The 27,448-nt window shown below is 55.0% G+C and overlaps 10 protein-coding genes across 10 annotated transcripts; 6 read left to right on the forward strand and 4 right to left on the reverse strand.

Moving 5' to 3' along the window:
- Nucleotides 1-380: 380 nt before the first annotated feature.
- N0V96_011019 (uncharacterized protein) lies at nt 381-1,322 on the reverse strand (the record flags this gene model as incomplete). Its single annotated transcript, XM_053198600.1, has 1 exon — nt 381-1,322. The coding sequence occupies one exon, from the start codon at nt 1,320-1,322 to the stop codon at nt 381-383; it is 942 nt and encodes a 313-aa protein (XP_053043911.1).
- An 853-nt stretch (nt 1,323-2,175) lies between these two features.
- Nucleotides 2,176-3,335, forward strand: N0V96_011020 (uncharacterized protein; the record flags this gene model as incomplete). The annotated part of the gene is made up of 3 exons (XM_065759135.1): nt 2,176-2,454; nt 2,542-2,800; nt 3,022-3,335. 3 exons carry the CDS (start codon nt 2,176-2,178, stop codon nt 3,333-3,335), a joined length of 852 nt encoding a protein of 283 aa, XP_065612233.1.
- Nucleotides 3,336-3,575: 240 nt separating this feature from the next.
- Nucleotides 3,576-4,876, reverse strand: UTP6 (U3 snoRNP protein; the record flags this gene model as incomplete). The annotated part of the gene is made up of 2 exons (XM_053198602.1): nt 3,576-4,688; nt 4,790-4,876. The coding sequence occupies 2 exons, from the start codon at nt 4,874-4,876 to the stop codon at nt 3,576-3,578; spliced, it is 1,200 nt and encodes a 399-aa protein (XP_053043913.1).
- A 986-nt stretch (nt 4,877-5,862) lies between these two features.
- On the forward strand, nt 5,863-9,076 carry CWH43 (the record flags this gene model as incomplete). The annotated part of the gene is made up of 5 exons (XM_065759136.1): nt 5,863-5,953; nt 6,073-6,573; nt 6,631-6,757; nt 6,854-6,895; nt 6,949-9,076. The coding sequence occupies 5 exons, from the start codon at nt 5,863-5,865 to the stop codon at nt 9,074-9,076; spliced, it is 2,889 nt and encodes a 962-aa protein (XP_065612234.1).
- A 2,908-nt stretch (nt 9,077-11,984) lies between these two features.
- Nucleotides 11,985-13,974, forward strand: N0V96_011023 (uncharacterized protein; the record flags this gene model as incomplete). Its single annotated transcript, XM_053198604.2, has 5 exons — nt 11,985-12,044; nt 12,156-12,306; nt 12,484-12,932; nt 12,993-13,225; nt 13,293-13,974. 5 exons carry the CDS (start codon nt 11,985-11,987, stop codon nt 13,972-13,974), a joined length of 1,575 nt encoding a protein of 524 aa, XP_053043915.2.
- Nucleotides 13,975-15,279: 1,305 nt separating this feature from the next.
- Nucleotides 15,280-16,679, forward strand: N0V96_011024 (uncharacterized protein; the record flags this gene model as incomplete). Its single annotated transcript, XM_053198605.1, has 3 exons — nt 15,280-15,714; nt 15,785-15,958; nt 16,017-16,679. 3 exons carry the CDS (start codon nt 15,280-15,282, stop codon nt 16,677-16,679), a joined length of 1,272 nt encoding a protein of 423 aa, XP_053043916.1.
- A 942-nt stretch (nt 16,680-17,621) lies between these two features.
- N0V96_011025 (uncharacterized protein) lies at nt 17,622-19,484 on the forward strand (the record flags this gene model as incomplete). The annotated part of the gene is made up of 2 exons (XM_053198606.1): nt 17,622-17,828; nt 17,880-19,484. 2 exons carry the CDS (start codon nt 17,622-17,624, stop codon nt 19,482-19,484), a joined length of 1,812 nt encoding a protein of 603 aa, XP_053043917.1.
- Nucleotides 19,485-20,043: 559 nt separating this feature from the next.
- RPS20 (40S ribosomal protein uS10) lies at nt 20,044-20,452 on the reverse strand (the record flags this gene model as incomplete). Its single annotated transcript, XM_053198607.1, has 2 exons — nt 20,044-20,128; nt 20,190-20,452. 2 exons carry the CDS (start codon nt 20,450-20,452, stop codon nt 20,044-20,046), a joined length of 348 nt encoding a protein of 115 aa, XP_053043918.1.
- A 684-nt stretch (nt 20,453-21,136) lies between these two features.
- Nucleotides 21,137-23,218, forward strand: N0V96_011027 (uncharacterized protein; the record flags this gene model as incomplete). The annotated part of the gene is made up of 1 exon (XM_053198608.1): nt 21,137-23,218. The coding sequence occupies one exon, from the start codon at nt 21,137-21,139 to the stop codon at nt 23,216-23,218; it is 2,082 nt and encodes a 693-aa protein (XP_053043919.1).
- Nucleotides 23,219-23,253: 35 nt separating this feature from the next.
- On the reverse strand, nt 23,254-26,028 carry N0V96_011028 (uncharacterized protein; the record flags this gene model as incomplete). The annotated part of the gene is made up of 3 exons (XM_065759137.1): nt 23,254-24,941; nt 24,992-25,573; nt 25,623-26,028. The coding sequence occupies 3 exons, from the start codon at nt 26,026-26,028 to the stop codon at nt 23,254-23,256; spliced, it is 2,676 nt and encodes an 891-aa protein (XP_065612235.1).
- Nucleotides 26,029-27,448: the final 1,420 nt, after the last annotated feature.

A 27,448-nucleotide genomic window follows, 5' to 3' on the forward strand; every position in this document is an offset into this window, starting at 1 on the left:
CTAGCCAGGGTCCAAACTTCTCTGCGATGTTTCTTGGTATGGATGGCGGAAGTTGGCGAGGCTTTTGAAAAGCCAATGTTGAAAGGGGGACGGTTCCATTTCTTTCGCCTTCCAGAAGGCTTTCTTCACTTAAGCTAGCATCGTATTCAACAACGAAAATTCCATTTTGTTTATTACACCTACTTCATGATGATGACCATCCCTTATCGAAACTCCAACAGCTATATGATGTCTGTTTGACCCTAACCATAGGGCGAGTCCCCTGAACTTCTCGAAATCGACACTACAAGTACCCATGACATGTAGTGAGTCGATCCCCGACTGTCGAGTCTCCAACCTGAGAGAACTCCGAGTCCCTTCTGTACCTGCTAATGAACAGTCTACTGCGGAGTAGAGAACAAATCCCCATTCAAGTACTTCAGCCCCGAGTCGCACGCGATGGTAACCACCCTCTTCCCAGCTCCCATCTCCCCCGCCAACCGAATCGCAGCAACCACGTTTAGCCCCGTAGACACACCGGCAAAAATGCCTTCGTCTCTAGCTAGACGCCGACACATGGCACGCGCTTCATCCTCCGAGATGGCCCGCGCCTCGTCATACAACTTCTTATCCAAGAGAGGAGGGAGGAAACCGATACCAATTCCCTCAACACCATGAGAACCAGCTCGACCTCCTGTAATGACGGGCGTTGAAGCGGGCTCCAGTACGACCACGCGCGTCTCTGGTCTGGCGGCCTTCAGGACTGCCGAGACACCCATAGCTAACCCACCCGTACCAACGGCAGCGCAAAAGACATCAACGCCCTCTGGAACTTGCTCAATAATCTCATGACCCAATCCCGCGTATCCAACCAAGGCGTCCCGGTTATTGAACTGATCCGTAGAATACGCATTCCCCTCCCTCTCAACCTTCTTTGCCCGCCGAATCATGGAAGGAATCAAATCAGCAGTAATACGTCCCGTCGGACTATGAACAATATCAACCTTGGCCCCAAACGCCGCCATGGTCTTGAGCTTCTCTACCGCAAAAGCGTTGGAGCTAGCCGGTTGGAACTTATAGCCCTTGACCGCGCAGACGAAGGCGAGCGAAGACCCCGTGCTGCCGCCTGTGGCCTCAACGACTTTCATCCCCGGCTTGAGAGCGCTTCTCTTCTCGGCCTCTTGTATGATGGCGGCGGCCATGCGGTCTTTGTGGGAGCCTGTCGGGTTGGTGTATTCGAGTTTGAGGTATACTGCGGCATGATTTGCGGGGACGAGTCGGCGGAGACGGACGAGTGGCGTTTTGCCGATTGCGGCGAGAGCTGTTTCTGATGCTTTTAACATCTTGTACGTTTCCTGGGGAGCTTATTTATGTCACGGATTTTGATGTTGGGCGAAGATGGTGACATGGGGATGTTGGCGAGGGGTTCTTGAGACTCAGCTGGGTGGGTCAATCCGGTGCACCCTACGCCCTTTTGAACCGGGTAAACATATCTAAAAACGCAAGAATGAGAGTTGGTTGAGCCTCATTACAAGAGCGTAGATGTAAGTAGTCCACTGCCCCATCAGGCAATTCTTAAGGTCTCATGATATCACATAGATAAGTTCCAAAAAGCAACTGAGATCTTTTGTTATCTTTGGTAGTGATTGGACTAAGGTAGGTCGCGATCCGGTCAACACGTCTTAGTCGTTGTGCCTTCTGACATGGGCGGAACGTGCGCTTCAATCCGCAAGTTCATGAATGACAAGCAGTGCGTCAACAATTATGCAATGCAATGAATAAGTGGATGATCTCGATCGACCAAAGTTAGAGTTAAATACGGATACCTTGTTGTGGTGGGTTGCTGAGGAGATTTCGCAATTCCCATGTCCGTCTAGGCCTACCTAGTAATTAAGCGATGAAAATGAAAATGAAAATGAAAATGTGACCGGTCACTGCGGGACGTTTGTCGAGGCGACGATTACGTGATCAATTAGAGGTCCATGCGTCCAACGGTTTTGGTCCCACCTGCTGCACAGTCTCGAACCCACCACAGCTGCGCGCGTCTCCGGGATGAGCTTGCTCCATCGACTGGCACACATCACGGCCCAGACAACCTTCACTTACAGACGAACTATTCCCCTGAACTTGTGCTCATTTCGTAGTCAATTCGGACTCACTCACCCTATTTTTCGACCCCGCGTGGCTTTCCTCACAATGCCCGCCGTCACCCGCAGTCTGAGGTCATCGACGCGCCTGGACAAGGCCGCCCCGCCAGCAGAGGAGAAGAAGCCATTGCCAGCGAAACCCAAGCCCACCTCCAAGACAGAAAAGAAGACCAAGAAGCAAGCTTCGCAATCTCCGCCTCCACCCAAGGCCACTGCAGGCCAAAAGAGAAAAGCAGCATCATCAACCGAGAAGGAAGAAGAGACCAAAGCCGAGGCTGTCGAGGACGAGGAGGACGAGCCGAAGCCGAAGGCCGCCAAGAAAGCCAAGGTAAGCTGAGTGAAATTACCCACCGGCTATCAAAATGAGCTGTTCCGTTTTTGGTTTCTTGGTCCTCATTTGCTTATGTATGAATAGAAGCCGGCGGCAGGGAAGAAGGAAGCGCCGCCAAAGAAGACAAAGGACGAACTCAAGGCCCTTCGCGATGCGCCTGTTCCGGACGTCAACTCCGAGGCGGAGCCACGGGATCCGCCGGGCCCGCGGTACTGGCTTATGAAGTCTGAGCCGGATGTCCGTATTGAGGATGGGTACGAGATCAAGTTCTCCATTGACGATTTGGCTGCCAAGAAGACGCCCGAGGGCTGGGAGGGTACGTTCATCTTCCTGGGCTTTCTGTGTAAGTGTGAAGCAAGTGATTGACGAAAAGTCCAGGTATTCGGAACTACGTCGCGCGAAATAACCTGCGGGGGATGCGAAAGGGCGACAAGGCCTTCTTCTACCACTCGAATTGTAAAGAGCCTGGTGTTGTGGGTATCATGAAGATAGCCAAGGAGCACTCGCCCGACTGTGTGTTCTCAACCCTTCCAGCCATGGTTGTTTGACTAACATGGCTGTCAGGGAACGCCTGCATTAATGACAACCCGTACTACGATGACAGCGCCCCGCACGACGGGAGCAAATGGAGCCTCGTCCACGTCAAAATCGAGCATAAGTTCCCTCGCATCGTGCCGCTGAGCCTGCTCAAGGAGTCGCGGGGTAACGGTCCGTTGCAGAACATGGAGCTGCTGAAGCAGTCTCGTCTCAGCGTCAACAAGGTTACGCGCGAGGAGTGGGATGAAGTCATCCGCATGGCCAAGGAGCTCGATGAGGACAAGGAGTGGGAAAAGACTGTCGAGGAGTCCAAGAAGTTTCCCAATTACTCGGCAGCATAGCGAAAGAGAAAGCGGGAAGAAAGGTTTTCCTTTTTGTGACCTTGTTTGATTAGGCTGACTGACTCTGCAAGTGGTATCAAGAATTCGGGATACTGGATACATCCCGCCGAGGGGGCCGCTTCTAATTCCCAATGTGTTGCGCCGAAACCATTTTTTAATACCCATACTTCTTCCACCAATTTTTTGTACCAATATCCATGTATAGCAACAACGACGACATACCCACAGCAACATGGCAGGCTATGACCGCAGCTGATCTCTCGTGTGCTCCAAAACTGTCTTGATACCCTCGTCGAGACCCTTGAAGAGGAGCACCAGCTCGATCCACACCAGCGACTTGCTCTCCAGCGCGACCTTGTCGAACGTCTCGTCCAATCCCTTGCCCAGACGTGACAGAACCTCGCGGAGGCCGAGAGGAAACTCGGGCGTGTCGGGGCTGACGCCGACGAGGGGCAGGCGGATGTAGCAGTTCCACGTCGCCGGATGGGCGGCGTCCTGCTCCCTCATGACGTCGACGACGTGCTGGAGAATCTTGGACGCGGACGAGACCTTTGCAAAGGAGGCAAACATATCAAAGAAGCGCTCGGCCACCTCGGGGTTGTAAAAAGGCTGTTTTCTCGAAATGTCGAAAATAGCCATCGGTATGGCGCCGTCCAGAGCCGGGTTGTGCTTGAGCGCCTTGCTCTCCTCCTCGTCGATCGCCTTCTTCTCCTTGCCGGGCACGGGGAGGCTCAAAACATCCTCATCCTCGTCTTCGTCCTCCTCGTCGTCAATGAGCTTGATTTCGTCGTCGTCGTCCATCTTCTCGCCGGCCAGCGGGTTCTCCTGCTCGGCCTTCTTCTTGCTGCCGCCCTTCTTTGCCTGCATCTTGGCCAGCCACTCCATCTCGCACCGCGCGTACTCGATCCACAGCGTGCCCTCGGTCGTGCAGAAGCGGCACCCACGCATAAAGTAGCCTCGCGCGCCGCCCATGTCACCGTTGGACGCCGAGCGCCGGCCGGCAAAGATCCACAGGTCGGCGTCGGTGGGCATCATGCGGAGGGCGCTGGCCATGGTCCGACGCCAGCGCTTCGTGGCCTTGACATCGGCGGTGTATTTGAGGTACTCGAGCCACAAATCCTTTCTGCCCGGGTGTCTGCTGACTGCGCGATCGAAGATGGCGAGGACGCGCGACTGGGTGGTGTGCTGGGACGTGACGTGGCCAATCTTCATCCGCTTGCATCGTTTCTGGCGGAGGGACTCGAGGGACTGCTCCCATTTTGCGTAGGCGGTGAAGTCGTCGGGGTTGGAGCGGGGGGCGAGGATGCGGTGCTCGTAGTCGCTGCGCTTCTGCACGATTGTACGGATTTCATCCTGCCGAAGGTGTTAGAGAATACTGTGGTGCAAATGTTGGCAGTGACTGGGTGTGGTCAAGGAGGGGGGAGGGGTTATAGGTTAGATGGTGGCGTGCGTACCTTTGTGAAGATTTCCTTTTCCTCCCATTCGCGCAATTGAGGAACGGAACGCTCCAAGTAGAAGCGGGCCTTTTCAGCGACAGACATGATTGCAGCTGTGTACTATCGAAGGACGAGATCCGAGTCGGGTCGGGTCGAGTCGCCTGGCTGAGATGTGCTGCACAGATACTCTCTGCCTGACGCTGCAGATCAAGAAGAGGGAAAAACCAGTCCAGGAAAAAAAGTTGACAAGGCTGAGAAAGAAGACCAAAACTTTAAAGCGGGGCATCTGGCAAGGTGTGGCTCCCCTGGCCGAGAGTGGACTCTGAGTGGTCTGTGAAACTGTGGCTGGAGAAAAGAGTCCGAAGAGACGAAGAGACGGACATGACGGACTTCAGCCTTGTGCCAAGCTCCCCCTGTCGTGGTCGATCCCAATTGGGACTAACCCCCGACACCTTGAGGTACCTTGCTGTGTACATAGCTTTAACCCCGAAAGAGCTTGCCCTTGCGTGCATCAGCACCTTGCTGTACCCGTACGAATACACCAAGGTACCTATTGCAGGCCTCAGCGTCAGCACCAGCGGCAAGCTCAAAGCTCCGTCGTCTCCCGGTCGCGTGTTCCACGGGTGCCGCTTCTGTCATCTTCCCTGTCGGCGCCAAACATTTTGAACTGTTTACGTTCAACAACCTTACCAGAAAAGACTCCGTACCGTCACAGAAACCTTGCAACTTCTTCTCCAAAGACTCCACGGTCAGGGGCCGCACTGTTGCAAAACTCCCACGACACCCAACCACGCGATTCCCTTCGATCCAATCGATCCCCATCCGCGGGCCGCCGAGGCATGCTGGTTAATTAGTTGTGCAATTACCAGGCACAATTCTTTCTTATTTCCGCCCTTCTGTCGGCCCTCCCCCTCCATTCATCCTTCTAAGTTCTTTCCCCCCTCGTCAGCTTGTGTCATTGCCTCCCCGGATCCCCCGGATGAGCTTCTTTTCTCTTTGTTTTTGTCGTTTGAGCTGAGAGAGAGAAAGAGAGAGAAAGAGAGAGTGACCATCCCCCCGAGAGAGAGCTCCAGAGCAAGTAGAGGTTCGCAATGGCGTCAAGGTACAAAGACAAAGACGGCGGCGTCGCGCTGGTCTTCAATGGCCAATGGATCAGCTACCTACACACTGCTACAGCTTACAGTAAGTCTTTTTGCGCCCGGAGTTGTTGCCGCCGCTGGTCGCGATGCTGTCGCAGGGCAGGCACTTTTTGTGGTCGTACGACCATTCAGAAAGCTCCCAAAGCTGACTCTCCACGATAGCTGCCTTCATCAGCGCATTCATCGTAGGCGTCTCATTGCACTACCACAAGATTGTCCAAAATGAGTGGTACGGCTACCCCGACGAGTGGTTCCCCTCCGTTTCCGCGACAATTGGCGACCGTTACCCCGAGCGGTCCTTCTTCATGTTCTTCATCGCAATCACCTCGGGCCCGCGATTCGCACTCGTCGGATTGTGGTATCTCTTGACGCGGAGACCCGGACAGACACTGCCAAAGTTTACCCTGGCGATGGGCATTTTGCGCACATGCATGTGCGGTGGCTTCACCTACGTCACTTCGACCGACGACCACGACTGGCACGACATCTTCATGATCTCCTACATTGTCGCATCCCTCCCGTGGACAATTGGATGCGTCATGCTGAGCCCGCCGAACCCCCAGGCCATCAAGTACCGCAAGCTGATTGCCAGCTCCTTCTTTGGTACTCTGGTGCCCTTGATCTACTTCTTCATCCAGCACAAAGTCCACCGCGTGGCGGGAGGTAAGCTTTTCAGCCTCGGAGGGTTTGCGCACGAGCGCTGTAGCTAACCGCGCACAGCTTACACGATCTACGCCTTCTTCGAATGGGCCCTCATCCTCTTCGACGTTGCCTTTGACGCTGTGACGGCTCTCGACTTCAACACGTTCGAAGTGGTGATCAAGGATGTCAAGGGAGCAAGTAAGGGGTACGTCCAATGGCTCCCGAAATAGTCTTGTACATACTGTACAACAGGCACAAAAAATAGATCCAGTTGAAGAGCTCAATCTAAGTCTTGCTATAGTGAGAATCGGTCATCCGTCCCGTCCGCCGTGCTTGAGAAGCAGTAAGTTTTGTGGAATATCGTGATCAGAGGTGCAGCAGCTGACTTGCTTCAAGGAAGGAAAAGGCGAGCGCAAACCTGTTGACTGGCCGATTCACCTGGACCGAAGCTCTCGACACCGCCGCCGATGTCTACCACGGCTTCATCTTTTGGTCCATGTTGACCAGCTTGGGAGTCTTGGTTTGGTACTTCCCCCTATGGCACATGGGCATCTCTGGCTACGAGGCCTTTGTCATGTCAACCATCTTGCCTGCCATCTTGGGCATTCGCAGTGTTCGCTCCCTTGTCGTCAACAACCAGCGCGCTATCCACCTCGTCTCGCTGGTCGGACTGCTTGCTTACCAGGTTCTTGACCCTGCCTACCGTCTCTTCACCGTCGGCTTCGCCGTGGCTACGTCCTGCCTCGGCTGGACTGCTGCCTTCTGGTCCGAGAGAGCCCACCAGAGCCGTCTAGAATCCAGAATCATGGCCTGGACTCTTGGCCTCGTCGCCTCTTCTACGGCCAAGTTCATGTGGTGGACCAATAACCCGCTTTGGCCTGTTATGCACGCTGCCAATGGAGGATGGAACGCGACTGGCTTCGCCATTGCTGTTTTAGCTGCTCTGCGGTTCACTCGGAGGGCACCTCTTACTAGCGGCGATATCCCGGAAGACTCCAAGAAGGGTGGTTCCTCGGTCCTCGCTGCCTTTGGCGTTGGCGGCCTGTTCTTCGGTATTCACTCTTTGCTCTCAGATACCAGCACCATGATCCTCTGGGTTTGGGACGGCTACCCGATCCGGGGACCTACTGCCAACACCTACGGCTGGATGACTATTGTCGCAATGACTGCTGGTCTCTTGGTCGGCCTCTACCGTCCCTCTGTGATGAGCTCGTGGACCGCCTACGGCGTTGGCTGCGTCGGTGCGGCCGTCTTGACCTCATACCACCACTGGTTCGGGTACTATGGTGCTCTCACCACGGCCTTCTACCTAATGGGTCTGTCTGTGCCTTTCCTTTCTACCGCCGCCAAGAGAAGCCCTGGCACGACATTCGGTCTCGGATTCTTCATCTACAACTTCATGGTGCTGTTCCACGTCTGGGTCGTCGCCTACGCATTTGTCCCTGGTGGCCCCCTTGTTCGTGAGCACACTGATTGGGTCATGATGACCACATTCATCCTCATCGGAGCCGGTGTCTTCGGCCTCACCTCCTCGCAGGCCCGCCGCCGCGATACCCGCCGTGCATCCCCGTCGCAGCACAAGAAGTACAACACCATCGCAGCCGCCTTTATCAACATCGTCTTCCTGGCCGCCGCCTTCATGCGCTTCCCTACCAATGACTACAAGCCGTACCACCCTGAAGACCGCATCATGACGGCCGGTATCTGGACCATTCACTTCTCCCTCGACAATGACATGTGGTCTTCCGAGTACCGCATGCGCGACCTTATCAAGGAGCTCGAGCTGGACGTGGTAGGTCTGCTCGAATCCGACCTGCAGCGCATCATCATGGGCAACCGCGACACCACGCAATTCCTTGCCGAGGACCTTGGAATGTACGTCGACTACGGCCCAGGCCCCAACAAGCACACCTGGGGCTCCGCGCTGCTCTCCAAATTCCCGATTCTCAAGTCGACCCACCACCTGCTCCCCAGTCCCGTGGGCGAGCTCGCGCCCGCCATCGCCGCCACCCTCGACGTCTACGGCCAAGAGGTCGACGTCTTCGTGTTCCACTCCGGACAGGAAGAGGACCCCGAAGACCGCCGTCTGCAGACCGAGTATCTCTCCAAGCTCATGGGCGAATCAAAGAACCCCTCCGTCCTGCTGTCCTACCTCGTCACCAAGCCCTTACAAGGCAACTACAACACCTACGTCAGCAGCACATCCGGCATGCACGACGTCGACCCGACCGACTGGGACCGGTGGTGCGAGTACATCCTCTACAAGGGCCTCAAGCGCACTGGCTACGCGCGCGTCAGCCGCAGCACCATCACCGACACGGAGCTGCAGGTGGCCAAGTTTGTCATCCCGCAATCCAAGGACGAGGCGCTGCAGATTGAGGCGGTGGACGACAACACGCGGAATAAGCGCGTCACGGAGGAGGAGGTGCCGCAGGGCTGGCGGTTCCCGGCCATGTTCCGCGGCCAGGGCGTGCGGGATCACCGGTACCACGTCTTTAACGAGCCGAGGTACTACAATCATTGATTTATGGAAACGAAAACGAAGTTTATGGGGTAGGGATTGGATGAAGGGTTGTAATGTTGAATGTTTTCTTATGTTGGTGGCGGAGGTTGGGGGCGTATATACTTAATACAATGCGAGAACCTGTTCAATGAGCCTCTGAGTGTTTGGGTGTTTGGTATAAGAGTTGCTCCGAGGCACGTTTTTACCTTTTAAACCCGTCACCGCCGTTCCATCCTTCCGTTTCTCCGCTCCGCTGTTGACGGCTGGATCATGACTTTTCTCGAGCTCGTCCATCAAGCATACATCTTGGTTAGTGCCGTTCACAATGTCCTCTTCCTAACTCAATACCGCTTCTTTCAACCTTCCTACGACCTTAACACCGGCCTTTTATCCTTCCAGGCGTTGTCGTTAACGTATTCGTTCGACTCCTCCCCGACAAGGGTGAAGAGTAGTCATCTTCCTTTATGCATATAGGTACATTTGACCCTGAAGGTATTATAGACCCTTGAGAAATCATTTTATAACTTGATAGCACAGCCTTTGACCTGGAGACGGAACGACGTGAGTACTACGCGCCCATCTAACCAAGTTATCCAACCCAAACCCTTTCCCCATGAGATGCACGTTCTAGATTTCGGTCCATCTTAGACAAGGTCAACACACCATCGCGCTTCTGCCTGCCCGTGGGCTCATAAGGCCCCGTCGCTCTTTTAACATGGATAGTGTGTCCGCTACGAGAAATCTTGGCCTCCAATGTCGAGCCTTTGTAGCAGATATTACACACATTTGATTTCTCGGAAAGATGGACCGGCCTAGATGGCACATCGAGTCGGTCATTTCCGTTCAATATCTAGGAAGTTGTGGGTATTTGGATTCCCAGGGGGTGTGACCTCGATGGAATTCCGCCATGATGATATAAGAAGACCTGGGGCTGTGGATCCCCATGTTTCCTGTTGCCCATTACACGAGCAAGTAGGTTATAAAAGAATCCCCAGCACTATCGTCACAGCACAAAATTCACAGCCGTCTCGAATAGCGCCGTTCCTTGGAGATATCTCAGCAAGGCTGTTCATTAAGGTATTGATGTCACTCGAAACTGAAGTTGAAATGTCGGGTCGGGTTCTTCTGCATGAGCCAGAGATACTTTTACTTCTACCTTTTCTTGGTATATTACATTTAGAATACACTCGGAAAGGAGGCAGTCGATGGAGAAAGCTGTAGCTTGGGTATGAATTGTCTAAGTTAAAAGCCGGCGGAGTGGAAAACGCCAAGCTTCAACATCGAGACAACGACCTAGATGCTATGCTAGACGCTTGCCTCAACTCGGACAGAACTTCTGATATTGTTGCGGTGGCCCCAAAGCGTGTGGCTGTGGGAGTATAAGATATCTATAAAACTGCATTGCTATCAGGCACCTGCTCAAGCTGGGCGAGAAGCCCTGAGCTTGTTGTATATGTGTGTATCTATCTGTGTATCTCCGTGACTCAATAACATACCCAAACCCTCCTCCATCTCCCTAAGCGAGCTCACAACAACTCAACTCATCCCAAAGCCCTGAAGCCCTCAAGCCGTCGCCAAACGAGTTCACAAAACCGCGGACCTGGAGCGGAATTCCTCCCCCCCGCCATCCAGGTTTACCTTCTACCCCGTCTTCTCCGCAGGACCCGCAACGGTGACGGTGTAAAGCGGGGGAAGGAAGGGAACTCCACCGCTGAAAGCCGATCCCGTTTGGCTTTCTCTCACCGAAAGTTCCCCAATTTCTCCAAACTCTCGGGAAAGAAGAAATGTATCGGGAAAGGGACATTCGGGAAAGATGTAAGACAAGGTTTCAGGTGTCGGGAAAGAGAGGGGACGGAAAAGAGCCAGAGCGTACTAGAGCTCGGCAAAGAGACAAGAAAGACCAAGAGGCACTCTGAGCAATGAGGGTGACACTTACTTACCGCGCATGGAATGTGTAATCGCCTCGTCTCCGGTTGGCTCACATGCACACTTGCGAAACCTTGCTGCCGGGGGGCGCGGTGGAGGAACGCTAAAATGCAAGATGGCGTTTTGGCAGCGTGGATTGGCGGGGGGAAGCTTGCCGGGTGGGTAATAGCAGATGCGAGATCTTGGGGTAGCACCGTAGGAGAATCGCCTATGGCTATCTACGGGCTGAACGAGCCGAGAAAAGAAACGGGAACGAAAAAGTCCGGGGTAAAGCAGGTATTGCGGCGTCACTAACAAGTCCATTCTCAACCTCCCTCTCTCTGTGTCCCCGCGAGTAGCCGCAGCGTTCCAACTCCCTCTTTCAAAGGTCACCCGAAACAGGAAGGTTGGGCGGGCGCAAGCGTGATAAGACGGATCTGCGCCTTTGCCCGCCTCTTTTCTTACAGGCGCACCTAGGTCTAGGTACCGGTAGTAATCAAAGCCAGGGTAGGTAAGAAGTGCGCATGGGGACTGTGTCAGTTGTTACAGCTGATATTGTGGCACATTCACAGTGCCTCGTACTCATCCCGCCTATTGTCATTTCTCCAATTTTGTGTTGTCCATGGTGCAGTCAGTGCCCGCCCGGTCCTTGCGGCGTGGGGTAGAAGCGCACCGCCAGCGCCGTCTATTTCATTCCCGTCTTGGACCGTGGAAAGCCGATGGGCAGCAGCCGGGAAAGGGTTAGGGAAACGTGTAAGACAAATAAGAACAGAGGCACACCCTCCTTCTCGCCGGGAGACACGGATGAGACGTGAGGTGAGATTGCTGTGAAGAAAGGCCTGACTGCTGGAAAGACTTTATTGGAAAAAGAACGAACTGTGGTGTTTGGTTTACTACTATACCGATCTATATTATCGGCTCAGTGGGAGCTTTACTGCTGTGTGAGAGTCACTCAACACGAAGAGAGACGGCACCTTCTTGACATCGCCGTATCATTGAAACGAGAGGGAAAGGAACAGTGAATATGGAGACGAGTCATCTCTGGGCCTGGCTAGGCCTCGCCGCAGTGGGAGGCGTACTCTACGTAAGTTCTTCATCAATGGGTACCATTCACGCCAAGAGGCGGCTCTGTGAAACCCCCCTCTGCGTCGGCAAGGAAATGAAAGGAATCCGATCTGACAAGTCAACGATGTAGGTCGCCGGTATCGTCGTGTACCGCGTCTTCTTCCATCCCCTGGCAAAGTACCCAGGACCGCTCATCGCAAAGGTCACGGATGGATACCAGCTCTACCACGCCTGGAATGGCGATAGACATCTCGACTTCTACAAGCTTCACAAGCAATATGGTACGTCACTTACTCGCCTTCAGCACGCTTCCCAATGCATTCCTCGTCCGCCCTGAAACCCGGCGGGAAGCATTGCCATAGAGAGCAGAAATGGCTGAGGGAGGAGATCGAGAAAAGAAGAAGAAGAAGAAGAAGAAGAAGAGAGCCACAGAGACAGTACCACTAACACCCTTGGAGGCAAAATCGTCCGCTTCGGCCCCAACTCAGTCTCTTTCAACTCCGCCCCGGCCCTCAAGGAAATCTACGGCTTCCGCTCCAACGTCGGCAAGGCAGAGTTCTACAACGCCTTTGTCCACCCGGCGCCCAACACCCACAATGCTCGCGACAAGGACGTCCACGCCCGCAAGCGCCGTGTCCTCGCCCATGGCTTCTCCGACTCGGCCATGAAGGAGATGGAGCGCTACATCATCGGCAACGTGCGCTCCTTCACCGCCGAGATTGGCCGGGGCGCGTCCGCCGAGACAAAGGGCTGGTCGACGCCCAAGAATATGACGGACTGGTGTAACTACCTCGCCATGGATATCTTGGGAGACCTGTCGTTTGGGAAAGCGTTCCATATGCTCGAGGCGCCAGACAATCGGTTTGCGTTGGACTTGATCGCCGCGGCGACCAAGAGGCATCTTCTTGTGAGTAGCTGAAGTGCTAGGATGCGGATGTTGAGAGACATGTATACTGACGGATGCCAGTGCGGTACCATGCCTATCGTCGATAAGCTCAAGCTTGACAAACTCCTTTTCCCGACCATTGCGGCCGGGCGCGCGCGGTACATGGCCTACAGCAAGGCACAGTTGACGGAGCGGACGAAGCTCGGTGAAGATACGGACCGACGTGACTTCTTCTACTATCTCCTCAAGGCGCGCGATCCTGAGACGGGACTGGGCTTCTCAACGCCCGAGCTCTGGGGCGAGTCGAACCTGCTGTAAGTTCATACTGTTCCTAGCCAGTTTCGAGGCACGGCGTTGTAGGCCAAGACTAACACAAATTAGCATCATCGCCGGCGCCGACACCACATCAACAGCCATGGCAGCAACCCTCTTCTACCTCTCTCGCAACCCCGCGGCGCTTCAGCGCGCAACCGCCGAGATTCGCAGCAAGTTCTCCGAAGTCGAGGAAATCCGTCAAGGCGCGACAATCAACACATGCACCTACCTCCGCGCTTGCATTGACGAAGCGATGCGCCTGTCCCCCTCAGTCGGCGGGCTCCTCCCACGCGAGGTTCTCGCAGGCGGCATGACCATCGACGGTGCGCATATTCCCGCCGGGACCGTCGTCGGCACACCCCACTACACAATCCATCACAACGAGGACTACTTCCCCTCAGCGTACGACTATGTTCCCGAACGGTGGATTGTCGGCGCGGCGAACCCGCTGTTTGGGGGCAGAGAGACGACCGAGGCCGACACGGCGAGGGCGCAGAGCGCTTTTTGTCCGTTTTCGATTGGAGCCAGAGGGTGTATTGGCAAGGGGCTTGCGTATGCTGAGATGTCGACCGCATTGGCGAGGACATTGTTCTTGTACGACGTGCGCAAGGCGGTGGGCGTTCTTGATCCGGCTGAGGGTCGCGCAGATTTGGATGAGGGCCGGAGGCGGGTCTCGGAGATGCAGCTGTATGACACATTTACGAGTATGAAGGATGGGCCATTGTTGGAGTTCAGGGCAAGGGCGTGAGAGTGATGCCGAAGAGGTTTACGGCGTTGTTTCTACCGAGTATGGCTCAGTTGAAGCTGGGGTCAGACAATCCCCATTGCTTCACCTTTGAAGCTGCGAGTTCGTGAAGGTGTCGTCATCAAGCGTCGAGAGAGTTTCTTAGCACGTGTCAATTGATCCTCTTGCATTATGATTACCAATAATGGCAGAGCATTCATCTCCTCGTTCCAAGGTACAGCGGTGGAGTCAGATGCTGGTAAGAGCTCCTCGTGAGAACTTGTGCGTCCGAACTTGCGCGCCATTCAGATCGTTCGAAAGCTCTCCCCGCTTGTCTGTTTCCCCAACTGCCACATTTAGTCTTTGTGGTCCGGCTCTTGATCGGCAGCGGGCATTTCCTCGTCAGGCGCGTCGTCTCCACTATTGTCCGTTTTCTTTCGTATTTTTCCAGACTTTCTTTCGTTCGGCTGCCGGGGATCACGGAGCCGGGTTGCGGTGAAAGCTCTCTTCTCCACTCCCATGCAACGTCAACCACCCAAACTAGTATCTTGTGATCGCGCAGACCCGGCCGATTTGGGGATGCTTGGGCCGTTAAACGGTTCGATGAAGAGAGGGGATCGGAGTGTGGGGAATACCAGCACTAAGATAATCAGAGCTGGGGAGCCGGGATCCGTCGTTTTCCCCATCGGCATATTCGACAAGCGATGCGGGGGCGGGACGCAAGAATCTCTCCAGACTTCAGCTTGTCTTGGGAACAAGCGGGAGCCCATCTTACGCCGTCCGGCACAACCTTGCTGTCCCTGGCGATAATCATCGCCTGACTCCCTAGCGTCTACTCAATGGTCAATCTTGGACCCTTGGCTTCCATCCCCGAGAGTATGTCTGTCCCGGCTGTGCTCGTCTTCTCGGGCGAAGGCCGCCCCCGAGGTTCGTCGCTACCCTGCCAATCTGGGATCATGACCTGAGGGAAGACCCGAGAGATGCCCCGCTGCGGGCTGGGGGACGTGGTCGAAGACTAGTCATGGCAATGGCGACCGTTGATTCAAGGAACGTTGCACCCTCCCAAGACCAGGCTACTACCGCCAACGCTCGTGATGTCAGTGTCGCGTTCCTGGCCTGGCTGCAGGTCCCGCTCTCGGTCCGTGGGATGAGGTAGCAACGGCGAGTGCTCGATTGGAGCGGGAACGCCCCCGAGCTGCATGCTGTGTGAACTTTTGGGGTCGTATAAGATCCCAATGGCTCCCGCAAGATGATGCCATTGCGACCTTCTCTGTAGTGATAGCTCCCATCTCAGACGCGTCGGTTTCTCAGTTGAAACTGCCCGACATTATGAAGTTCTTCACCTCCCTCCTGGCCGTCGCCAGCTCCGTCGCGCCCCTTTGCGCCGCCCTTCCCCAGGCCAGACAGACGAGCTGGCCCAATGGCCCGCTTGTGACGGACGGTCGCTGGGCGGTAGATGCTGCTGGCAACCACATCCAGTTCGCCGGCACCAACTGGCCTGGCCATGGCGAGGTTATGGTCCCGGAGGGTCTGCAGTTTCTCTCCGTCGAGGGTGTCGTGTCCAAGATCAAGAGCATCGGCATGAACGCCATCCGCCTGACCTACGCCATTGAGCTCGTCGACCAAATCTACGCCAACGACGGCAAGGACATTGACATCAAGACGGCCTTCATCAACGGTCTCGGTGAGACCAACGGTACTGCCGTCCTCGCTCAGGTCCTGGCTAACAACCCTACCTTCACGGAGGCGACCACCCGTCTCGAGGTAAGTTTTTGGGCGCTCCACCTTTTTGTGCCGCTTGAAATTTGACATCCGCTAATACACGACCGTAAAGGTGTACGATGCCATTGCTGCCGAGTGCGCTAAGCAGGAAGTCTACATCCTCCTCGATAACCACATGTCCACCGGCAAGTGGTGCTGCTCCGGAAACGACGGCAACACTTGGTGGGGAGACCGCGAGTTCGATGCCGCCAAGTGGGTGCGCGGCCTGACCTACATGGCCAACCATGTAAGTGAATCGAAAGAAGGCAGAATGCTGCGGAGCACAAGCTGATAAACATTGCTAGGGAAAATCATGGACTGCCCTTGTTGCCATGTCCCTCCGCAACGAACTTCGTGAGGCCACGGACAACGCCGAGCTGGTGGCTGCTTCATACAACTGGCAGGATTGGTACAAGTACATCCAGGACGGCACCAATGCCATTAACGACGCCAACCCCGGGCTTCTCATCTTCCTCTCCGGCCTCAACTACGACACTACGGTCGCGCCCGTCTTCCGCGGTACGGCGCTGACGCCCGGCAACGGCACGTTCCAGCTCTCTGACTTCGAGGGATACGCCGACAAGCTCGTTCTCGAGATCCACAACTACGAGGGCTCTATAGGCAGCTGCGCGAGTTTGAGCAACAACCTGTATACCAAGGGCTTCCAGGCCATGAATGCTTCGGACCCTGTGACAGTCAATGTCTTCCCCGTAGCGCTGACCGAGTTTGGCTTCAACATGAACGACAACACATACCTCAACACCTACTCGACGTGCCTGGCATCCTACTTGCCCCAGATCCAGGGCAGCTTCTTCATTTGGGTTCTGGTGGGTAGCTACTACATCCGCCAGGGAACGCAGAACTTTGAGGAATCGTGGGGCCTGTTGAACGCGGACTGGTCTGAATGGAGGAACCCCAACTATGTTGAGCAGCAGCTGACGCCCATGGTTGCCGGTGTCATTGGATAGATGGATTCCATAAAATAGCCGTGACCGATTGGAAGTAATGAAACCATGATCTCAATTTTTGATTTGCCATTGTATATGTGACTCATATAAATAAGATTGTGGCGTCGACGAGCTGGAATGGCTGAGTATCTACAAAAGCTGGGCAAATAAGTGCCAGGCTCTCAATTCCTGGTTGTTGATTGAATCAATATTCGGCGGGACAAAATGATAAAATCCAAAGAAGGGGGCTTCCAGAATCCTCTTGGATGGTATAAGAGGTTCCGAGTAATATTGATTCGGTAGAATATATGTGTTCAAATGATCCTGGAGAGAGTAGAGAGATGATTGAATATTCGTGGTGTAAGTGCAGTTGTTTGGGCCAGACGACGCAAGGACAGTGTTTGCGCTCTGCGCACAGCTTACGCACAGTACGGAATTCCCATTGGCTCATCACGGCGCGCTAGGGGCACGCACCGGCAAGGCTGAGAAAGGCTGCCACCGATTTCTTTCTCGACGCCCAATCTCCGAGCTCTTTCGAGATCACAAGAGCTTAATCCTTTGTCACCCGTCGAATACCTGGCCAATCTCGAGCTCTCGATACCTACGAAATGACATAGCCGCTGTCACCAAGTCATTTGCACTGCGAAATCGCCCAAATAACAACCAGAATGGTAGTCTGCAAGTTCTACGAGCAGGGGAACTGCAGGTACGGACGTACGTCATTCGCTGCGCACCCATCACTACTCCCTTGAGGGGTCTCAATCGCAAACTCGGATCGAAGAGGCTAATATATGATATCACAGAGAATTGCCGATTCGAGCACCCACGGTCGCAAAACAACAACCGCTTCGCAGCCTTTGGCCAAAACACGGGAGGAGGATTCAACCGAGGCGGCAACAACAATGATGGTTCGTCTAGCAACTGCGGCTCCTAGGAGTCTTCAACGACTTATTTTATACTCACATGGAACCAGGGCTACCGTATTCACTATCAAAGGAGGCCATTGAGAAGGATCTGACATCGGAAGCGCCACAATGGATCTTGTCCGCTTATGGCCCCGGCAGGGATGCTCCGGAACAGCTTTTCGGAGGCAACTTGCGCGAGCAGAGTTTTGAGGAGATGAGACTCGTTCACATGATGGCTGAAGCCTCTGGGAATCCTCAGCAAGCTGTAAGTCCCCTTACATAGGTCTACAGATCCGTTAGCTGACAGACCCCCAAGCTCAATCAAGCACAAGAGCTATACCAGCAAGCCCAGCAACAAATGAAGACGGCGGTGGGCAACCTTGACGGAGCTATTCAGTTCATCATTTCCGCCGAGCAAACGCACCCCAACAGGATAGACATTTGCAAGCAAGGCACGTTGCCAGGCGGAACTACAGGGGAGTTTGCGGTTGGAAGACGGGCCGCCTCTTCACAGCAGAACCCTTTTTCGTCAAACTCAACTCCAGCGACATCAAACCCATTCTCTTCTAACAACACGAACACAACTTCTGCCTTTGGTGGCGGTGGTGGAGCTTCAACGGGGAGCGCTTTTGGCCAGACTGCGACCCTGGGGCAACGTGCGAATCCCTTTGGCACGCCAGCTTTTGGTCAAACATCGCAGCCATCGCAGCCGACTTCAGCATTCGGTCAACCATCACAACCTGCGTCTGCCTTTGGTGGCGCGAGTAGCTCAGCACCGGCCTTTGGCCAGACGTCGCAACCTACATCCGCCTTTGGACAACCCAGCGCGCTGGGAGGCGGCACATCGGCTTTTGGCCAGGCCTCAGCCCTGGGACAGAAGCCCAATCCCTTTGGCGCGCCTGCGTTCGGGCAGCCAGCACAACCGGCAGCGGGAGCGGGTGGCAGTGCCTTTGGTCAACCATCTCAACTTGGCGGAGGCGGCAGCGCGTTTGGCCAAGCAAGTGCTCTCGGACAGAAGCCGAACCCTTTTGGAGGCGCGACGAGCGGTGCCAGCCCATTTGCCAGCGCTGGAGGCGGCGGCGGCAACACACCCAGTCCATTTGGTCAGGCTTCGCAGAACACTGCCAGTCCCAGCCCCTTTGGACAGCCCGCGCAAAATACGACACAAAATGCTAACCCTTTCGGGGCTCCAGCCCAGACGAACCCAAGTCCGTTTGGTCAGCCAGCACAGCCTGCGACAACAAGCGCGTTTGGGCAGCCGGCGCAGACTGCATCTTCCAATCCCTTCGGCCAGCCGTCTCAGGCGCAACCGGCGGCGAGCAACCCCTTTGGAGCGAAACCCGGTGCGCAGCCCAGCGCCTTCGGCCAGCCGGCAGCGACTGCTCAACCAACACAGCCCACGCAGCCTGCCAGCGGGTTCGGACAACCAGCTCAGCTCGGCCAGAAAACGAACCCTTTTGGACAGAACAATGCGTCTCCGTTCAGCCAGCCGTCCGGTGGCCTCGGAGCGGGTGGATCAGCGCCGAACCCATTCGGAAGCCAGACCGCTGCACCGGCTGCACCCGCCGCGCAACAAGCGGCGGCGCCTGGGAGCGGACCGTACCCGCCGGGGAGCTCGAGACAACATCCGCCCGTGTCGAGCTACAGCTCGAAGGATATGAACGGGCGGCTGTCCAGCTGGAAGGGCAAGCCCGTCACCTACCAGGGCAACTTGCCTGGCATTCGAGCCTTCAACGGCGCGTGGACGAGGATATGGTTCCCGGATGGTCCGCCAAACTACTACAAGGATACTGAACTACCCGATGAGTTATATGACGACAAGTCGAAGCAGCAGTGGCAGTCGTTTACGCAGACGGGCAAGTTTGAGGGTCTTATGCCCGAGTTGCCTCCCAAGAGGGAATTCTGTCTTTGGGATCTGTAAGGGGGGTGGACGGAAACATAAGAGACGAGGCAAGGACCGAAGACGGTCTATCTGTATTTGTGTAAATGGGGCTGGCATTACACGGCGTTGATTTCAAAAAGGATCAATTGGTAACCAAGGGTTGGGTATCTGGCTGGGCATGTGATATTATGGTGCTTACACTGCACTCTAGGTAGTTGGGGGCAAGTTACCAAACATTGAGGATTTTCCTCAACATCCCGACTGTCTCAATTCCTTGTGACCGCCGCCTTCGACTTCTCATCCGACATGACCCGGATCACAGTCAATATTCCAATTGGGCCTCATGCACATTCACACGACACATCACTGACGAAGTACATTAATTGGGGGGTCATCAGTTGATTCGGGTGGTATCTAGACCGCCTCACTCGTCCCGCCGCCTTTGCATATGTGCGCCGAGGTCCAAAACCTTTCGGCCATCCCTCGTCGTGGGCTTAGCAACGCAGCATTCCCAAGTCCGAAGCCCATACCGTTGCGTCCCTCTTACAACAAAAACTCGTCTTTACAACATTTTTTTCGGGGCGTGGTTTCCTATCGCTTATGCGGCAATGGTGACCTCGACCTCGACACCGGCCTCGATGTTGATGATGATCTGCTTGACAATCTCGGTGGGGGCGTTGAGGCTGTTCACGGTTAGCACTCCCTGTTCGACCAATCTTGGTGCGACTGCGGAAGTAAACTCACTCAATGAGACGCTTGTGGATGCGCATCTCGAAGCAATCCCAGGTCTTGGAACCCTCACCGCAAGGGGTCTTGCGGGTGGTGACCTTGAGGGTCTTGGTGGGCAGGCGGACGGGGCCGGAGACGCGGAGGTCCTTTGACTTGGCGCGCTCAATGAGCTCGGCGCTGACCTTCTCGAGGGACTGGACCTTGCGGGAGGAGAGGGTGATGCGGATCTTGTGCGTCTTGGGCGCCTCGCCGAAGTCCTTGTCCTTGTTGTAAGACATTTTGAAGTGTTGTTGTTCGGTGAACGGGGTGGGAGTTGGTTGGTAGGTTAGGGAGAGATTGATTCCTTCACGACTCGAACGGCTTGGTTGCGGCAAAGTGATGAAGGCTGATGATCTTTAGGCTATCGGAAAGCTTGCAGATGGAAGGAATTGCGATCGCGAACTTTTTTTCGTGGGGTTTGGAAAGTAGGGCTTTACCGAGTGGTGTGACTAAGCCTAGGTAGGTCTAGTGCAAAAGTGGGATGTCGAAAAAAAGAGACGTACTTTTTGAGCTGACCATTTGCGGCGGCAAGAAGCAAACAGGCACAAGAGAAAGAACGAAACCCCACCAGTGAGGTATCCACTTCCGCATTCGCAGCTCCGCCGAAAGCTCACTGCATGGCCCGGCTGGGGAGAGGCACCGACGTCAATGAATGAATCATCCGGCGAGACCTGAGAGAACGACATCTCACGGCTAGCCGCCTCACTTCACCTCATCGCCACCTCAAAATTCATTGTCAAAACTCTCCAGATGCGCATTAACCACTAGAAGACGAGCTCTCCGTAAGAGCATCTTGCTACTCTTGCATCTTGCGAAAGGATCCCTCATTTCTGAGAGCATCTTACCCCGCCAGTTCTAGCGCACATCTCACATTGGCATTGGATCTCACTCACCATCTCACGAAACCTAGAGCTCCAACAATCATGGCAACCTCCCTACCGCCCCTAGCCCCCTTCCCCACGCCATCATGGCGCGCAAAACTCACAACCCAAGAATGGGAAGCCCTCCTCGAAGCCTGGACAACCCTCACACAAGCCTACCTCGCCCTCCCAGATAAAGATCTCTCCCGCGCCGCCGCAAAAGAAGACGCCTCCATCCCAGCGTTCCTCGCCTCCTTCACAACACAAGTCGCCGAAGCAGGACCCTCACCCCTCCTAGGATCTTCTTCTTCCACAACATCAAAGGCCCTGCTGAGGTCGGCATTCACGCTCACATCCCGCCTCCTCACAAACCCGACAACACCACCGCCAACACCCCTAACAACGGCCCCCTTCCTCTGCGCCTTTTCAAAACTCTACCGCAAAAATGCGCCCGCCACCCTCTCAAAGGCCTTCCACCTCCACGCCAGCGCCCTCGAGCACCCCCTAGCAGGTCTGAAAAAGTCCCTCGCGCAATCAATGGAAGCAGGTCTCAAAGCAGACCTCAAATCCCTCGAGGCTCGCCTCGCGAACCTGAACCATCTACTCCACGCCTCCCCTCACGCAGCAGCCTTCTTCCTCGCCGGCTCAGACTTCTTCGACGGCCTGGTCACGGCCTTCAAGATTACGAACCCGCCGCTGCGCAAGGTCCTCGTCGCGACGATGTACCTCTGCCTCATAGGCCTGACAGAGGGCGAGCAGCCTCGCTTCGGGATGCTGGCTGACGTGCTGTTCTCCCTAAAGTCCGCTGCTGAGACGCATAGGGTTGGCCCGTTGAATGTGAACGACTCCCTTGTGGCAGAGCTGGTCACCGTCACGCCGGTGCTGAAACAGCTGTCCAAGAGGGCCGAGGAGAAGGGCGCGGCATCGACGGCGTTGAAGTCGCGCATTTCGGCGCTGGAGGGATTCAAGAAGCCTGGCGGCGGAATGATGCGGCCAAAGAGGCTCGTCAAGCGAAAGGTTGACAAAGGCAAAGGGAAAGATGTCGCGGAAGAGGGACAGGTTCAGGCGGAATTGCACATCCACCGGCAGAGTCAGATTTCACTCATTCAAGATTTGTTTCCTGATCTAGGGTCAGGGTTTATCTCGAAGCTGTTTGACGAATACGGCGACAATACGGAAATTGTCACGGCTCATTTACTAGAGGACTCGTTGCCTCCGCACCTCGCGGCGATGGACCGCTCTGCTCCGTTGTATGTATTCTCTGTTTCTTTACTTGACTATGGTGAGGCTAACGATATCACCAGATCCCCCACGTTGGAAAGAAGGAAAAGCCAGCTTGAACCCAGGCCAACGCCACCGCAATTACCTGAACGCCACAATGTGTTTGACGACGATGAACTCGACAGACTGGAGCTGGACGTTTCCAAGCTCCACTTTGGAAAGAAGGGACCCGAAAAGACAGCCGACGACGTGCTCAAGGACAGATCGACTGCACCGAACAAGGCGGCCATCTTATCAGCACTCGCCGCATTCGACTCGGACGACGACGAACGTGACGACACCTACGACGCAGACGATGTTGGAGGCACGGTCGACAACGCCAATGAAGAGGCCGACGGCCAGAAAGATGCTAGCGAAGAAACACTGTACGAGGCCTTCCAAGCCGACCCCAGTGTATTTGATAGGCAGGCTACGACAAGGAGAGGCCAGGCGAGAGGAAAGCTGAGGGAAGAGACGGGCATGACGGATGAGGCCATTGAGGGCTGGGCAGTGATGTTGGTGAGGAACCCAGGTCAGAAGCGACGGCTTGAAGCCAAGTACAGCGGCGCTGCCGCGTTCACTGGTACCCAGACCGAGATTCTGTCAACGGCATGGCGAGCTAATCCGGCTGGCTCTGGCGCCGAGGATTCTGAGAATGGTGGTGGCAGCTCCTCACGGGGTGGTGGAGGCGGCCGTGGACGAGGTCGTGGACGCGGTGGAAGAGGGGGCGGAGGCCGTGGAGGCGGTAATGTGGCCGGTCCCACTGGTGAAAAGGAGACTGAGGCCGCGCGGAGGAGAAAGGAAGCAAGCAAAAGCTCCCGCGCGAATCACAACCGCCGCGATCAAAGAGCCAAGAAGATGGCGAGAGGTGGTTTCCCCGGCTAGTGTCTGATGTCTCACTCGGCCTCGGAATAGCACCATCAATGAAACCTTTGCCTCTTGGTATTCTGACTTGAACTTCGCGCCAATGGAACTGCGGCTGCTCGTTTGCTAGAGCCGCATTCTGTCGTCCTCGTGAAGTCGTCTCCGTAGAGATCCTCTGCGCTCAGGGTCAGGGCGTACGGGCTTTTGACATCTACGATGCCTGGGGTACCAGGTTGTGGCGTGAAGGAGAATGGATGAGCGGCTGAGGGTGACATGATGCTGGTGAACGAGGAGCCGAGTTCCTCGAAGCCAGAATTCCGGGCCCAGAGTGCGTGGTCCTTTGGTGTCGCCAGCTCTGATGTTCCACCAATCGACGTCAAGTCTCCGTGATCGCCTTCGTTGTGTCCGATCATGGACCGGAGTGAGTCGCGGGAACTCCGTCGGCTGTCGAGGTAAGTTCGTAGGTCATAGCATTGCCGACAAGTGGGGTAGACTGGATAACACTCCGATTCATCCCGGTACTGCGGGAGCTGAGGTCGACCTTGCTCGCCACATTTCTCCTGAATATCGTCAAATAGATCGCCAATGGGAGTAAAATACGCCAGGCGAGGACCGCTACCCCAGTATCTGTTGCGGCCCCAAAGCTGGCCGACCAAGGCATTAGTCTCGGCGTCGACAATGGCAGCGCCGCTGTCGCCCTCCACGCCTATGCCTCCACGGATCCACCCTTCTTCATCGTCGTAGGGAAACGGCTCTTCGATATACCACTCGCGCGTGGCTCTGCCAGTCCCGTTCATCTCGGCGCTGATGTACTCGGGGATGTCACAAACCTCCCCCCTTTGCTGGCCAGATGTTCGACCCGTCGATATCACTGACGCCCCCGGCACAACAGCGCTTGTTCTCTTGACTGGGGTCTCCTTGAGAAGAGGCATGGTCTCCGAGGGGAATCGGCGGAGGATATTTGCTTGACTTGTCTTGGAGGCTATGAGAGCCCAATCAGTCGCGACAAGAGGGGGCTCTTTGTCGCAGTCTTCCCAGTAGGGATGATGGGAAATGCGAGTTGTCTTCAGGTCGAGTCCCGATGTGGCGGTGAGGCTACCTAGAGCAAAGTCTGTCTCAGGCAGCGTATCGTGCCTTTCTTCAATACAACGGGCCCGGTCATTGGGGGATGGGTGTTGAACGTTGACCGATTTTGAGTTCTGGTATGCCTCCACGAAGGGGTGGAAGTTGGCAAGCCAGTAGCTGCCGCCACCGATGAGCAGACAGGGCCCCAATGTTGACGTGCTTTCCTCGAACTCTGCACCGCCTTCGATACCAATACTGTCACCCATGCACGGATCTTTGAAGTAGTATGGGTTCTTGGCCATGCAGATATCATCGGGCATCTCCTTGCTCAACCCTCTCGCCCAGACACAAGGGACAATGGAGCCCTTGACGAAGAGGAACTTGACGCCGTCTCGATGACTCTCGGGTAAAAGGTCTCTAACGTGTGCTGCAATGATGATCTTGCGAGCTCGCGAGGGCAACTCGCCATCGATCATAATGCGGATTTGCCGCGTGCCCGGTGTCTTACCGCGAGGGGCGGCGAGGCCATGCTTGGGGCCGCACCACTTTGGGATGAACTCGGAGAGAAATGGTAGAACTGCATGCTCCCACACTATTTCGAACCTCGCGTTGTTGAGTAGTTGTGACAAGCGAGGCCGGGGCAAGTCGCTTGGGCTGTCGGCTGCGAGAGGAGTTTGGCCTGCCAATGTCAGACTAGCGGCCCTGTAACTTGGAGCTGGGATCAGTCACCTTTGTCTGCTCTTTCTCTTCTATACTTCCTCTCGACAACATCCCTCAGCTTTTCTCGGCACTTCTTCTTGGATACCGCGACGGACAGTATCTGCTTCAAAGCCCGTTCCTCCAGGCTGTCTTTCTGGGATGGTCCTCGGATACTGCTAGTATTGTGAGACAAGGATGGCGTAGCCATGGTCTGGGCGAGAGGATTTGGCATCGAACGTGTCTTCTTCGATTTCCCCTTGTAATTGTCCTCGGTATCTGGATGAGCACATCTTAAATGACTCTCGAGGATCTGTTTGGTTTGGAACGAGCTCTCGGTACATCCGGGGGCCGGGCAGACGAGGAGGTGCTCCAGCTTGACGTGCCAGGTGAGACCGTCCTTTGAAGAAAAGACGGGTTGTTCGCAGCCTCCCCAGTTGCAGGCGTAAGTGTGGACCGCCTTGAAATGGGGCCAAGTCTTTTTCTTGGTCAAAGGTTTCGTCGCATTGGTGACCCAAGCAAATAAAGCGGCTTTGAGCTCTGACGGTAGAAGCGGTAGAATCAGTAGACCTATCAGCGGCACCTTGAGTGGTGGAATGGTTTGTCGAGGCAGTCCTTGTAGTCGGCCATTCATACGGAAAATCAATCTGTGTGGGTGATACACCGGAGCCAGCAGATGAAGGCTGGGAGACAATGGAAGAGGAAGAATATGTGACGCTGGACATTGTGCTCAATGCTGGGGGAGGAGGCGCCTGGGTAAGTAACGAGGTAGGCTGGAAGATGGTGAACGCAAATGGATCGCCAATGGGCAAAGCCTTCCCGAGCCTCTGGTCTACTTGACCAATTCCATGGCTCTGGGACCAGACGTTGTCGCCGTAAATGGAGGGCCCATGGCAGAAGTCCGTGAAGGAAGAGTCCTCGGCAGGCGTCCAGTAGGGCGGAATCGAGGCAAAGTTGTCAGCATCTGATGGGGCGACGCCTGCAGCGAACAAAGCTCCTTGAGAGGGAGGCGACTGCCGTCGAATCCTCTTCGCCGGTGGCAAGGTGAATGGCTCTCGAGGAAGAGGCATGGTGAGAGATGACTTGGTGGTGTCGTCTACGGTTGACTTACACCGGCCGCCGAGCCAGCGGATATTATGAATGGACCGCGAAGGATGGTCTCAACCAAAGTCAATTCATAGACATTTGATGTTTGACTTCGTTATAAGGCAGAAAGATAGAATGGAGAGAGAGCAATAAAGTGGCGGGCGGGCGAGAAGGAGGCAAGCGGCCTCCAAGAGGCGGCGGCAGGCGGGTGCGGCACAGCTCTTAGTCTGGTTGCCTGATCTGACTTCCGCCCTTTGCTCGCCGATTGGCACTGTATGTTGTGTCCAATCATCGCCTGAATAACAGTGCCAAACAAGTCACATACTATGTGGATCACATCACCCCTCCCTCTCACTCTCACTCTCACTCTCACTCCCATTGAAGCTGGCGAACCACCTCATTCACCATCGCTGAATGTTGTTCATGTGTATTATTCATCACCAGAACACCAGATGCTAGAGAACTATATGAGAATTCCTATTCCTATGAGAAACCGTGGCAAGTAAAATCTTCCAATCGGGTCTCATGCAACCGGCTGCCAGAAGTCCCACTTTCTCAGTACCCAAGCCGACGATGCATCGATTAAGGCTCCGAAAGAGACCAAGGTCTCGACAGCGCCGGAGTGCTGTCTTCTTGTAAAAACTCATGAAACCCTGAATCAAGGTTCAGACAACCCCAGAATGTGTAGATTGGCTCGCTCAATGCACACCCGGCTCATGTCTTCTCAGGTCCTCCGCGTCACGGGCTCCTCACCTCTTGATCTGCAGATGGATTCGCATAGTCAACAACCACGAGCGCATTCAAACTACAAAAGCGAAAGAGAATACTCCATTTCTACACAAGAGATCTGAATAAAACCACCCTGCCCAAGCTAGCTGGTTCCCCAGATCCTGGTTTCGCCCCATGCCCCCTCTGCGCTCCTCATCTTGAATGAAAGTAGGTCATTGCCTGACTTCTACGTTGATTGCATCGGTTGAGATGAAACTTCAATTGATCTCAAGGCGCCTCCACTAGCTTCATGATCTGAACGCTTCAAGATGAAGGGTGAATTGAGTTGGTCATGTAACATCACTTAGCCCATCGAATATCCCTGATTCCCTCTGAGCTCTTGTCAACTTACCGTCGTCTGGCTAGAGCTCTCATCTCAAAGCCTTCGTGTAGTATTTGAACAATGGAGGGCTTCTGTGAGCTTGACTTAACGATCTCTGGGTGCTCGGCGTTGAAGCTCAGCCTTCACTTCGCCATTCGATAAGACTCATGTAAGGCAGTTTAGCCCCACCTACTCCCGAGTCCCGCAACTCGAAATATGAGCCAAGATGTAGGAATAATCCTCACTTGAAGAAGTGATCTCACGAAGCCCGGAGTCTGGACCCTTTATTCACCTCCGACTCCTCACCCAAATCC

Source organism: Colletotrichum fioriniae, assembly GCF_027942845.1.
Source record: "Colletotrichum fioriniae strain IMI 355084 chromosome Unknown scaffold_16, whole genome shotgun sequence".
NCBI classification, from domain to species: Eukaryota; Fungi; Ascomycota; class Sordariomycetes; order Glomerellales; family Glomerellaceae; genus Colletotrichum; species Colletotrichum fioriniae.